A 13891-nucleotide genomic window follows, 5' to 3' on the forward strand; every position below is an offset into this window, starting at 1 on the left:
CATCATGGATGTGCAGCTGACAAATCTGCAGCAACTGTGTGATGTCATCATGTCAATATGGACCAAAATCTCTGAGGAATGTTTCCAGCACCTTGTTGAATCTGTGACACCAAGAATTAAGGCAGTTCTGAAGGCAAAAGGGGTCCAACCTGGTACTAGCAAGGTGTATCTAATAAAGTGGCTGGTGAGTGTATTTTATAATTTCATATTAAAATGTTTAGAGGCTTTCTGCCATGTTGACTTTACTGTTTTAACACAGGTCGATGAATACAGCTTTAAGCTAATGAGATCATCATCAAATCAAATCTTTTACAGCCCAAGTGGTTTCGACACGGAGCCAACCTCTCTATTATCCTCCCAATTTTTCTCCATCCCCAATAACTTTATATCTTAGCCCATTTGTCTCCTGGGTAATGAGTCATTCTGTGAAAAACAATGGTTTTTCATTAATCCACTTCCTCTGTGGCCTCGTGAAGTCATCTGATAATCAGCACTGAGTGAGTGACTTAACTGCCAGTGGACCGAGAAAACGGTTTAATCTTATCTCAATTGTCACAGTTGACTTGAACGTTTGAGCCCATTTCATGCATAAATTACACAGGCTTGGTGGAGACAGTGTCTGCGGGTGGGTGGTGGTGGCGGTAGGGGTGGCAGTGTGTGTGTGTGTGTGTGTGTGTGTGTGTGTGTGTGTGTGTGTGTGTGTGTGTACTGTATGCAGGAATGGGTGTGTTGATTTATGCAGTTTGTGCCTCCTTCAAATCATTAGAGTCCTGCATCACAGCTGGATCCCTTCATTAACCAAACACTGGTTTAAAGCCAGATGTGGGTGTGTATGTGTGTGTGTGTGTGTGTGTGTGTGTGGGTGGGTGTGTGCATATGTATTCCTTCTGATGTTTTAATAGCTCATAAACAGAAAGGGGAAATAAGAATTGCTCATGTGAAGTATAATGTTCTTTTATGTAGATTTTAATGCCCCTTAAATGTGTTTGAAAAGGTTTTAATAAGTGTGTGTGTGTGTGTGTGTGTGTGTGTGTGTGTTCACAGATCCACTGTATATGAAGTCAGTATATCAGCCCAGCGACGCGTTGACATTATTATTTGAGAATGGTGAACACTCGTTGAGAAATTTGTTGTCATGGCAGCGTTTATTCCCAGATTTAATTTCAGTAAAATTGGGCTGCCGTGAGAGTTATGTTTGTAAAACGCACAAATGGTTCAACGTGAATATTATTTTTTATGAATCTTAACCCTCATAGTCTCTGCATTTTGCATTTGCATTTTTATATCAGTGTTATAAATCATATTTCACAGAATCTTATTCATACGTTTAACAAGTCAGTACGTCTAAAAAAAAAAAAAGCGAAACATTTCCCGTGTGGTATCTAGCTATGCACACAGTTAAGGTTTCATGTGTAGAGGCTCTGACATTTGCATCTCTGAAGCATCTGCTTGCATCACTGTACAGCAGAGGTTAATGGAATTAAAGGTACACTGTTGGTTACTGTTGAGTGACAGTGAGAGCCAACACCAGAAACACTCAGCTTTGTGCACTTGGCATTGCGCCACCATTTTCATAGCTCCCTCTTTGATGCATGCTGCTTATGATCTGGCACCTGGTCATTACCTTTTTATGAAGTCCCGACCTCACCTGAGGGCTAAGCCTGTAAACATCCCGCTCACAGCAAAATAAGCAGAAAATAAGAAAATACAGGCAGAGGGCAGAGTCTCTGCTGAAAAATACAACGCCACACACTTCAATTGGGTCATAAGTGATCATTAAGAGAGTTCAGTTTAGGACTAGATGTTACAATCCCTTCATGTACATACTTGAGACTATAAGTGGGAGTGATAGTGCCGTGTAGGGGCTTCAGAGTGGAAGCCAAAGGGCTAAAGTAAGATGGACAGAAAAGTAGGATAGAGAGACGTCTGTGCAGACTGAACTGTCCACTGCCGTTGAGCTCATGCATGCACCATTCAGTGGCCAATCAGTGGTCTCAGACATTCGTTCATTCATTTTCAGTAACCACTTATCGCGGGCGGGGCTGGAGCCTATCACAACTGACAGCGGGCGAGTGGCGGGGTACACCCTGGACAGGTCACCAGACTATCACAGGGCTGACACATAGAGACAGACAACCATTCACGGAGAATTTAGAGTCACCAATCAACCTGCATGTCTTTGGACTGTGGGAGGAAGCTGGAGTACCCAGAGAAAACCCACAGAGGGCATCCCCCGCCCGGGGATTTGAACCCTTCACCCTGTGTTTGACCCAGAAACCCTCTTTCTGTGAGGCAACATTGCTAACCACTGCCTCCCTGGACTACAACAGTCCAAAAATAAATCCCAAATCCAAAAGCTAGTGTTTAAAGTCAAATTTGTGATGTTATAGGTTATAAAGTCTGGAGCTGCTCCACAGACAACAAATTGGGAAAGATGTTATAGATGGCACTGAGAGCACCCAGGGGAACGTTCTGAGTATATGTGTACATTTTCTTTTCAGAACTGAGAACAATACAATAGAATAAAGCTCCTTAAGGTATAAAAAAAAGAAAACAAACATTCTGTGCGTCCACAAATTCAGCCTCCTGTTCATCGTCTATGCAGCAGCTCCAGACTTTAAACCCTATGACATCACAAGTTTGAGATTTACTTCTCCGGTTTCTTCTCCGGAGAGAGAGCAGCTCATGTTCACAAATACTAATTAAACCTTCCCTGGCTATGGAAATGACATACTGGAGCTCTTAATTCAGGGGGTGTTCCCCTTTAAGTGTTTTTCAGACATGTCAATCGCACATCAGCATGCCTGCAGTTAATTAAGACATGACTCTTAATCCTGCTGAGAAGTTGAGTCTTTTAGTGAGACAGTCGACGAGCCGGTGGCTTAGCAATGTCAGCTCATTAGTGAAAACTCTGCTCTCAGGTTTTTTAAAGATACCTGTTTGCCTCTCTGTGCTTGTACTTTCTCAGGTGATGCAGTCAGCGACTGTGACACATTATAAGCCTCAATTCTAATTTTGGGGAGTTCTCCTTCACGTTTGGCTGCAGCGCAGTGTTGTCACATTGTGGAAGAGAAGCGTAAAATTTGAAACAAGGCTAAATTAGCATAAGAATATAAGGCATCACAAATGCATGAAATGTGTTGGAGGACTTTACGCAAAACAGACACAAAATGTGAAAAGCAAAGAAGAGAGTACAGTGCAAGTGGAGACTGAATGGACTGAAACAATGAGGATTCAGTCATGCGATGCTGAAAATCTGGCACTGGAGTGGACTTCATCTTTTGCATATTGTTCCAAAATCATTCTTAAGGACTGAAAGTGTCTGTCATATAATATCCAATTTACGCAGACTTGTGGCAGATTTCAACATCAAAGACTCATGGGGCCCCGTCATAACTCTGTGATTTAAGTACTTTTCATTGCATTTAATAGTTTTGTTGTGAAGTGCTTACTGAGATTTGGTCTCCTTCCCAGGCATTACGGTCCTCCTCTCCCTGACTGTCTTTATGCTGCTGGTTGCAGAGATTATGCCTGCCACATCGGACTCGGTGCCTTTAATAGGTAAGCCAGGCTGAAGTTAAAAGCAGTCTCTATATGGGTGTCAGCTGCTATCAGTGGGAAGACACGGGTGGAAATTTGTGTAGTCATTTCTCATCAGGGGCTCTCTCATATCACAGTGTAACTAAGTTTAAGCAGACATCCAATGTTTGGATTTTCTTATTTAGAGATCAGTCACCATGTTTGAAACAGTGGAATGAAAAAGTAGCTTTTGGCACTTCTCGGAGACACTTAAAATGAGCAGAGCGCTCGAGGCAAGAAGGGAGTTTTGGTCTCTTTGGCTCTGAGCTCTTTTCCTTACACTGAAACCTTCATTTTATCCTCATGTTTTCTCCTTGAAATGTTAACCTGCATGACAACACTCTCTGTATCCATTCTTCTCTATTTCTCCTTCACCCAGCTGAGTACTTTGCCACCACCATGGTCATCGTTGGTCTCTCAGTAATTGCTACAGTTCTGGTCTTACAATATCACCACCACGACCCAGATGGAGGCAAGATGCCGAAGTGGGTGAGTGTCGTTTCATGTTACACCCTTATCTGGATTGCTTTTGGTTTTTAATTAGGTTATAGTCAATTTTGCTTCACTTAAAGTGGTTTATTAAGATTAATATGCTTTTGCTTGTGTAAAACTGTGTGTCCATAGAGTCCTGTGTGTACGTCTTTTAAAGGTCCAGTGTGTAGGATGTATTGGCGGACATAAGATACAATATAATAAGTTTGTTTTCTTTAGTGTACAATCACCTGAAAATAAGAGTCATTGTGTTTTCGTTCTTTTAGAATGAGCCATTTATCTCTAGACATATATATATATACAGTATATATAGGGAGCGGGTCCTCGTCCACAGAGTCTGCCATGTTTCTACAGTAGCCTAGAACGGACAAACCAGACCCTCGCTCTATATGGGGCCATTAGCGCTTTTGTGTCAACCACCGTAGTTAGCAGCCCCTCCCTGACGAGGCAAACACTATAAAAAAACACAGATTTGTAACGTGAAACTGCTTTATTCAGTATTTTTACTGGTTTAAATCATCTGGTCCATTTATTTTAGAGAGGAATAATTCTCTGTGGATAATTCAGCTCATGGTAAAAACCTCCCGAACAATGAACACTAAAGGAATCATAAGTGGAAGTTCATGTTTGGCACATGGGAGAAGTTTCAGCTGGTTGCAGTCTGCATCCTCACCACTAGATGGCACTAAATTATACACACTGCTCCTTTAATAGGCAGAAATGTGCTGAGAGGTCTTTGGTCGCACAGAATTCAGAGTCTGGCCATTGTGTTTCTATAAATGTCTTTCTTTCTTGCACAATGGGATCACCTGACATAATGAATGACATGAAATTAAGATGTGATCTGATGTAATGATGTAATGAAAAGATTTAGAGTCAAAAAATGCTACAATACAAAGTGGAGTGGTTACGGGCAGTTTAAAACGCCTGCTGCAGTGAAATGATTTTACCTTTACCTTGACCAAAATTTGAAGGTGCTGCATTACACAGTCAGAAACTGTTATGTTCTGGGGCTGGTATAATCAGCTTTTCATTATAATTGGCCAGTTTCAGAAAACTGACCTTCACAAGTGGAGCACCTCTCTGAAATGCTGAGCTGATTTGGCTTTTGTGAAAGTGAAAATTCTTCTGGTAACCTAAGAAAATTAGACAAAAAAGGATAAAGGATAAAGGATGAAAGACAGGTAGTAATTCTTTCATGGATGTGTCCAACATTTATTGAAAGTTAATAAGACCCTTGTTAAATTGATTTCTTTTTCATAACTTTTTGACCCCACAGACCCGTGTGATCCTGCTGAACTGGTGCGCCTGGTTCCTGCGCATGAAGCGCCCAGGTGAGGAGCGGGTGCGTTCAGCCTGTCACAACAAGGCTCCTCGGAACAGCCTGACCAGCATGGACCTCAACGCCAGCGCCTCGGCCTCCCAATCCACCAACGGCAACATGCTCTACGTTGGCGTCCGTGGCCTGGAGAGTATCCACTACTCCACTGCTGCTACCTCTCCCGACTCCGGGGTCCTCTGTGGACGGCTGGTTGGACGAGCAGGTGAGGAGGAGATGCTCCTCCCCACAGGTCAGAGCGCCTCAGTGGCCAGCGTGGAACCAGAGCTGATCAAGATCCTGGATGAGGTGCGTTACATTGCCAAACGCTTCCGTGACCAAGACGAGGACGAGTCAGTGTGTAACGAGTGGAAATTTGCTGCGTCTGTTATCGACAGGCTTTGTCTCATGGCTTTCTCCCTCTTCAGTATCCTCTGCACCATTGGGATCCTCATGTCAGCTCCCAACTTTGTAGAGGCCATTTCCAAAGACTTTTTCACCTAAGGACTTTATCAGGAAACATAAAATAAAGCCTATACCAATCTCTCTTATCACAGAGTAACCATTTGTAAGCTCATGGGGTGGTCATTTGTATACAGCTAAGTCTGCTATATGGGAATCGTATATCACCAAATATTCAACCACACATTACACAAAGTCAAACTGAGGACATGTACAGTAATCCAGGCAAAGTTTATGTAATGCATAAATAATTTAAAGGTCCAGTGTGTAGGATTTAAGGACATCTATTGGGAGAAATGGTGTATAATATTCATTGCTTTGTTTTCACTAGTGTATAATCACCTGAAACTAAGAATCTTTATATTTTCCTGACAGTAAAATCAGACATTTGTATCTACATATGGAGCGAGTCCTCCTCTTTGGAGTCAGACATGTTATTTCTACAGTAGCCGAGAACAGATAAAAAACACTGACTCTAGATAGGGCCATTCGCGTTTTTACATTAGCCACCATAGTCCTCCCACACGCTTGACTCACAGGAGAAGTTTAAGTTCTCCAACATCATCGCCGGATGCCACTAAATCCTACACACTGGACATTTAAAGGAACAGCGTGTATGATTTAGGAGGATTTAGTGGCATCTAGTGGTGAGGATTGTACATTGCAGCCAGCTGAAACTTCTCCTGGTTAGAGTTCTTTTAGTGTTCATTGTTCAGGAGGTTTTTACCAGACAAATTATCTGCCAAGGTCTCTTCCTCTCTAAAACAAACAAACCAGGTGATTTAAACCGGTAAAAACACTGAATGAAGCAGTTTCACGTGAAAACACAGTGTTTGTCCGATGCTGTCTGACTCATGTGGAGGGGCTGCTTACTTGGGTGGCCAACGCAAAAATGCAAATGGCCTTATCTAGAGCCATTGTTGGTTTGTCCACTCTGGGCTACTGTAGAAACATGGCAGTGCAACATGGCGACCTCTAAAGACAAGGACCTGCTCCCTATGTAGATATAAAGGGCTCATTCTAAGGTAATGAAAACACAACAATTCTTATTTTCAGGTGATTATAAACTAAAGAAACATTCTTATTATATTCCATTTCTTCAACTATATCCCCCTTAATCATACACACTGGACCTTTAATGTATGCCTTACATGATGGTGGTGAAAATGGCCTGTTTTTGCCTTTTATATAACCCAGTCTGATGCTATATTAAAGGAAAACATCTAAATTTGATCCTCTAGTACTGTTTTAAAATGACTGAAAAATACAAAGCATTGTTTAAGTGGTGTAATTTGCAAAACTACAAAGAATGCAGCTGTGATTTGTTATGTGATGTGTATTATTGTTCATTACAATGCATATACTCTCACTAAAATTTACCCCATATATACAAAACTAACAGCTATCTTGTATTGAAATGTATTTGTCGTATCACATGACTGGTCGTATATCCAAAGCAGTCATGTGATGTTGTAAGTTGCCTTTCTATAAATGAAAATTATTGCCAGTTATAAGCATAATTATGTTACTCCTTGGTTTTACTTCTTGATTATTTTTTATTTTACATTTATGATAATTAAAGAATTACTGTAAGGTCAAAATAGTTGAACAGATTTTCATGTCAGTTAATACAAATGTATGTTTTTGTTGTACTGTGACATTTCACAAATAAACATTTTTTCTATTTGAAAACGAGGACTGAATATCAAAAATGTTTTTTGCTGTACAGACCTGTGTGTTGTGTACCAATATAAGTATACTCCTGCTCCATCTACATTTTCCTATTTGGACTACAGACGATAACCCTGACCTTTGCACTGTCAGATTGAAACAACTGAGACAGACTGGTAGAGCAGGCTTTTTGACATCCAGCCAGCAAAAGCCAAAAACTACTCTGGAGAGATGAAACAAAAAAGTACTCCTGTAGCATTTTGTGGAGGATGATGAGTCATCACATAGCCTATATCTAATTCTGCAAGACTGAATGAACTCAACAAAAAAGCTGTTACAGAAAATATAGCCTTGAGACAGGAAAACAATTTTTAAGGGAATTAGAGCGCACATCACTTCCCTCTTTCCATAAATGTAAAAAACAAATGATTTGAAAAAGAAAACTCACCGACAACTAAAACATGTAGAGGCAATCTTATATTTGACACAAGACTTCCAGGAAGAACATTTACTTTTATTAATCGCCAGATTACCAAAGAATTAATACAGTTTATTCAAAGTTTTATATATTGCAGAAAAACAGCCCTGTTATTGGATTATTACAGACGCATTAATGTGTAATCTCAACTTTTTTATATACTGTTGGGTAGTGTCTTGTCGAGTACATCACATTTTATAAGATTGTCATATTTTGTACTTATTTTAATCTTAAGTAAGTAACAAGCTGTCAAATGAAGTATTTAGCAACCTTCAGTATGTGAGAAGCCTACATGTACTTACCTGGCAGTAAAGGAAGTCATGTATGTCTGCATTCGAAATTTTACTTGAGTAAAAACACAAAAGTCTTCAAGGTAAAAGTGCTCATTATGCAGAATGACCCATCACGGAAAAATAAATATTATCTACATTGATAACTTGAATTGGAAAAATATTTGGAATCTTCCATACAAATATCTACATCCCAATAAAATAAGGGAAGTTTTCAATTCAAATTCATGTATAATTATTATCTAGCAAGTCATTATTCTCGTAAATTTGAGACGGACATTGCAAAAAAGGTTAATTGTGTGAGATGTATGCAGAAAAAAAAATGCTGCACCTCTTCTGACAATGTGTCTACACTCAAAAATTTAAGAAAGATGTGTCCCAATTTATTGCTGATGTTTGGTATCTACAGCAACAATAGTAAAAACAAACAAACAAGAGAAAAACCTCAAGAATTATGTAGAATCGATTCAATTATTATTTTAGCAAAGTATCATGTTCCTACATCCAAATTTAATCATTTAAAATATTTATTTATAGTATTTTAAAACAGGAAACTGCAAAAAACCATTTATTTGTGTTCCTTTCATGGTTTCATTTAAACGATTCCTCTTGGCTCTGTTGTTTTGTCGGTATTAATGATTTCTTTGTTGATTTCTGCTGCCAGTAAAGATAAAATAAAGGTATAGTAGTATTGATTTAGACTTCCAATGTAGAAAATACCACCTCATTATGGAGGGAGTCATTACTTTATGCTGGTGAAGTGTCAGATGTCAGGTTGCAGCTGAAGGCATATGTATTTCTCTCAAAATACAGTTCAATAATAATTCCACTGCATAACAAAACTGCCATCTAGTGATTGAGTTTAACAGGCACATCCATTCACACCATTTTGATTTTTAAAAAAGTGGTTTGTAGTTTAACGAGCAGTTGAATCTAACTTAAGATGGACTTTATGTTTATTTTAGACCCTTGACTAAATAACGGCTCTTTTTTTTTTATTTGCATTTATTTATTTATTGGAAGTCGTGTCAGTTGGGAGGAACCTTAATTCACAGCTCGGGTTGTTTCCGGATGTCGCCACGCTCGTGTGTGCGCCGTTGTTATGTCGCCGGCTGGAAACACAGGCTCTCATTCAGTTTTGGCTTGAAGAGACGCAGCTACATTTGGTTTGAGCTTTGAGTTTAAAGTGTCTTTTGTCTATAAAAAATGTCGGAGGCTTTGTTGCAGTGGTGTGTGGACCAGTTACACCACAAGTTTGGGCTGGAGGCTTGTGAAGACATCGTGCAGTGAGTAACGTTAACGTCAGTTAGCATAAATATGACTGTTAAAGTGCTGACAGCTCTGCCAACAAGCTAACATCTGTGTAGGAGATGACAAGCTAGTTTGGTAGGTTGCTAGCTTGGTTTAAGTTTCCCAGTGTGGTTGGACTAAATCAAATTACTGCCAATTAACGTTATATCTCTGTGTTAAATATACAGCGTTATAAGTTTGGCATTACAGCTGTCACAGTAGCAGGTAGACAGTCTGACAGGTGTGTTAGCTGTGTCCTAGCTAATTAACGGGTCGCCAGTGCTGTCAGTCCCAAACTTGTCAGCCTTTATTAAATCTATTAAATCACATTTTCGGGGTGACACATCATTGGTTATGTAATTTTGTATCTGTGCCGGTTATGCCACGTGAATGATTAAAGTTTTGTAACTGACTTTTGTAATTTGAGGCGAGGAAACTAATAAAATGTTAAATAATCACATGGAAATAATCTGGCATGTTTTCAGCATCATGTAATCTCCACAGAGGCACAAGATTATTTAAAGGTCCCATACTATTAGGAGTGGGTGATATGGTTTTGAAAGACAGTTTGCCTTCAAATATTTAGCCAAAACTAAACAAGTTTGTGAACAACAACAGTACCTCAGAGTGAGATTCAGATTCTGTAACAATATTAATAGTTCAGCAACCTAAAATCTACACATTACACATTTAAACAGCTCCCAAGTACAAATGTCCCCTGGGATCTATATATATAAATCAACAGGTGATTTCCTTCTTTTAGTAAAATCCTAAATGATTTTTTTTCCACCTGGACCTTTATGCTCTGTCATTTCTCCTCTAATCATCACGCTGTAACCTGTGACAGGCTGTTATGACACCACAGCTATCACATATTCACATATACGTAGTTTTTTGTCGAGCCACAAGCATCACGTAGGTTTACATTACCAAAGGTTTATGACAAAATCACTTGATGACACCAATTCTTGTGTGTGCACGGTGAGAGAGGAGAGGGAGAGATGTTGTGCTGCTGCCAGAGGAGCCGCTGAATGAGTTCTCTCTGAGCAGTAAGTCACTAAAAGAGTCTGAGAAGTCCGGGGCTGTTCATAAAACATTCAGGATGCCACAGTTTATTCCACACTACTGAAGCTGCTCCTCCTTTGGGAACCACAGCAGAGTTGGTATTCATTTCATTTTCTGCTATGCTTGTTGTTGCTGTGGGTAACAGTATGATGTCAATATGTCAATGAGTGGAAATATTGCAGGTATCACAATATGAATTTTTCACCATATTAAAAATTTATATCAGTATTATCATGAACAAGATGATATGGCACACCTCTAGGCCCGTATTGGCAAAAAATGAGTCTTTTTTAATAGAAAGCAAGTGTAGGTGCTTTATCAAAACGCTCAATCCACAGAGAAATGCACATAGTCCATATTCAGAAACTGTGTCTATAACCGAGGTGTCAGGATTCCAGTGAAGTTGTGATGTCACAACTATACCATATGAAGTTAGAATCTGCTGCTACAGTGCTATTAAAGTCATTCCCAGCTGCAGTGGCGGTGCAGAGATGCGAGAGCGCAGATGTGAAAGACCAACACTGACCACAGACTGGTACAGACTGGGCTTTCTCAGAAGTGGAGCTTAAAAGAGACAGGTGCTAAAACTTAGTGTTTCAGGAAGAGGGTGAATACAGGTATGTTCAGGCAGACAGTATAAAAAAAATGTGTTTTTTGAACATTAAATCATGTAAACATGTTCTAATAGAAACCTAAAATACAAGTATCAACCTGAGAGTGAGCCTAATACGAGAGACCTTTAAATTATCTGCAGGCGCAAGACAAAACGTATACGGACAAATAATATAGGCACACATACTGATTGTTCATTCCCAGTTCTTATTTTTTATTCTAATTAGACATTATTGTCTTACAGTCATCTCCTAATTACATGAATAAGATACAGAGGGCAGTCAGCTTAGTCTGTATGATATGCAAGCGTAAAAAACATCCCACAAGTAATCGTTTTATCAAAAAGAAAAAGCAAAAAACAGTATGTATCAGGCCTTGTGAAGTATTCTAAATAGTTATAAATAAAATCCATAAAGCAAACACATTCTTGAATATTATTGAAGTAATAAATAGGCAGACCTCTTAACAATGCTGTAAGCCACACAAATATAAAGAAGCAGTGTGTACGTAGGCATGCCTTTTTAGATTTTTAATATTTCACTCATTCACTTTGACAATAAATGTTATTAAGTTAAATGGTAATTGTATCATTCTGCTGTCCAGATACATTCTTACCATCGAAAATGCTGAAGAGATTGAGGAGTATGTTGGAGACCTCCTGCAGGGCACCGATGGGAGAAAAGGGGAGTTCATAAAAGACTTCCTCAGCAGATGGAAGAAGACTCGAATACAGGCTGCAGATCCTGCAAGTCCTTTCCTTCTTAAGGAATCTTTTTCATCAGCAGGTAGGCTGTTAAATGTCTCATGTCTGGCATTCAGTATGTTTTGATTTAGATTGTACATGAAATTCCTCCGGGCCTTCAACAACCTCCTATAAAACCACATCACAAGATACATTGGGCATGACTAAACATTGTAAATATATATATTTTAATTATTAAGGTCTTATGAATAATTCACTGGGAGATCAGAATTTATCTCAAATGCACTAAACATGGTGTTTGTTTAAGGTAATTTGCTGTCATTTCCTAGATTCACAAGATATGACCAAAGATACCCAGAAGAAGTCGAAACGCAAGGGCCGTAACAAACAGGAGCTGCCGACTGTGAGTCAGACTGAGCCTGAGCCAGAGGCAGTCAAAACCCCCATCGATCTGATGAGGGTGAGTACTCATCGGTCCTCAACATCGCTCTCTTAAATAAAATAAAATAATAGTTTGAGTACAACGACACAATACATTGAGTTAATTTGCAGTTGATCCATTTAATTTTTGGATGTACTAATTTATCTACCTCGTCCATTTCTCTCCTCCTGTCTTGTTTCCTCTCCTCATTCGCTACGTTCTCAGGCCCAAGAAAGCAGCAACACTTCTTCAACAAAGAAGAAAAGTAAGTTTGTCAATCTCTACGCTAAAGAGGGCCAAGACAAGCTGTCTATCCTCCTCCCAGGTCGACATGCCTGTGACTGCCTCGCCCAAAAGCACAAACTGATCAACAACTGCATCAGCTGTGGTCGCATCGTGTGTGAGCAGGAGGGCTCAGGACCTTGCCTCTTCTGTGGAAGTCTGGTACGTCAGTGTGTTAAGTCCTTAGATTTCCTTTTTCAGTGCACTCTCAGTATTCTTTACACAGTGTTCTTTACTGATTCAGGTCTGCACAAGAGAGGAGCAGGAGATTCTGCAACGAGACTCCAACAAAAGCCAGAAGCTAAGAAAGAAGCTTATGGGAGGTGAGAGCCAAAACTAGTCAGAATTATGAACTGCTAAAATATCTGAATAATGATGTGGATTAATGCTATGAATTTGTTTTTATTTTGGTGACAGACGGAGGAGAAAGAGACTATCTCCCACACCAAGAGGCCAAGATGAAGGCTGGCTTGGAGAAGGCTGTGCAGCACAAAGACAAACTGCTGGAATATGACAGGAACAGGTATTTTAAAACACACTCATGAAAAGAGCTTCACAAGAATGGATAGATTTACTGCTTAGTGTTCAATGTCCACACTTTAATTGTGCATTTCAGTTACTGCAGAAGACACTTACCTATGTATTTACTGTCCCCTTAAACTCCAGTGTGAGGAGAACGCAGGTCCTGGATGATGAGTCGGACTACTTTGCCACTGATTCCAATCAGTGGTTGTCACCTGGTGAGCGAGAGAAGCTGAGGAAAAAGGAAGAGGAGCTGAGAGAGCTTCGCCATGCCTCGCGCAAGGACAGGAAGATCACGTTGGATTTTGCCGGCAGACAAGTGATTGATGAGGGAAACAACCTCAACGAGTACTACAACAAGTAAGATGACCTGACACAGCTTGAATCAAGGCTGCAAGGGCAGATTAGAGTTGTGTAGTCATGCTAAAAACACCATCTCATTTTGACATGTTTGAAAATCAGGTTGGATGAGACCATCAAGGCCATGAACAGCGACTCAACGTCAAGATCACCCATGTTTTCTGGGAAACAAGGTGGAAGGCAGACCCTCAGAGAGCTGGTCAACCCCAACATCATGCAGTCTGCACCAGAGGTAGATCATTCACACTGGGAGTAACAGTGGTGTCACTCTGTGGTATATTATCAACACCGCACATAAAGCATTTCTTCTTAAATCATTTATGCCATCATAAAACTTAATTGGAGA

At 39.9% G+C, this 13891-nt stretch overlaps 2 protein-coding genes across 4 annotated transcripts in view; both read left to right on the plus strand.

The window, feature by feature from the left end:
- The window catches only part of LOC126397333 (neuronal acetylcholine receptor subunit alpha-7-like), a 35622-nt gene extending 28103 nt beyond the window's left edge, over positions 1–7519 (plus strand). For all 3 annotated transcript variants that reach the window (XM_050056085.1, XM_050056257.1, XM_050056161.1), the window contains 3 exons: positions 3475–3561; positions 3959–4068; positions 5351–7519. In XM_050056085.1, the coding sequence (XP_049912042.1) occupies positions 3475–3561; positions 3959–4068; positions 5351–5893 (740 nt within the window). In that variant the 3' untranslated portion in view covers positions 5894–7519. The remainder of the gene's footprint in view (positions 1–3474; positions 3562–3958; positions 4069–5350) is intronic.
- Positions 7520–9408: 1889 nt separating this feature from the next.
- The window catches only part of trip4 (thyroid hormone receptor interactor 4), a 121838-nt gene continuing 117355 nt past the window's right edge, over positions 9409–13891 (plus strand). The window contains exons 1-8 of the mRNA XM_050052082.1: positions 9409–9576; positions 11861–12042; positions 12290–12420; positions 12607–12825; positions 12908–12986; positions 13081–13186; positions 13330–13545; positions 13648–13777. Of these exons, the coding sequence (XP_049908039.1) occupies positions 9497–9576; positions 11861–12042; positions 12290–12420; positions 12607–12825; positions 12908–12986; positions 13081–13186; positions 13330–13545; positions 13648–13777 (1143 nt within the window). The 5' untranslated portion in view covers positions 9409–9496. The remainder of the gene's footprint in view (positions 9577–11860; positions 12043–12289; positions 12421–12606; positions 12826–12907; positions 12987–13080; positions 13187–13329; positions 13546–13647; positions 13778–13891) is intronic.

Source organism: Epinephelus moara, chromosome 1, assembly GCF_006386435.1.
Source record: "Epinephelus moara isolate mb chromosome 1, YSFRI_EMoa_1.0, whole genome shotgun sequence".
NCBI classification, from domain to species: domain Eukaryota; kingdom Metazoa; phylum Chordata; class Actinopteri; order Perciformes; family Serranidae; genus Epinephelus; species Epinephelus moara.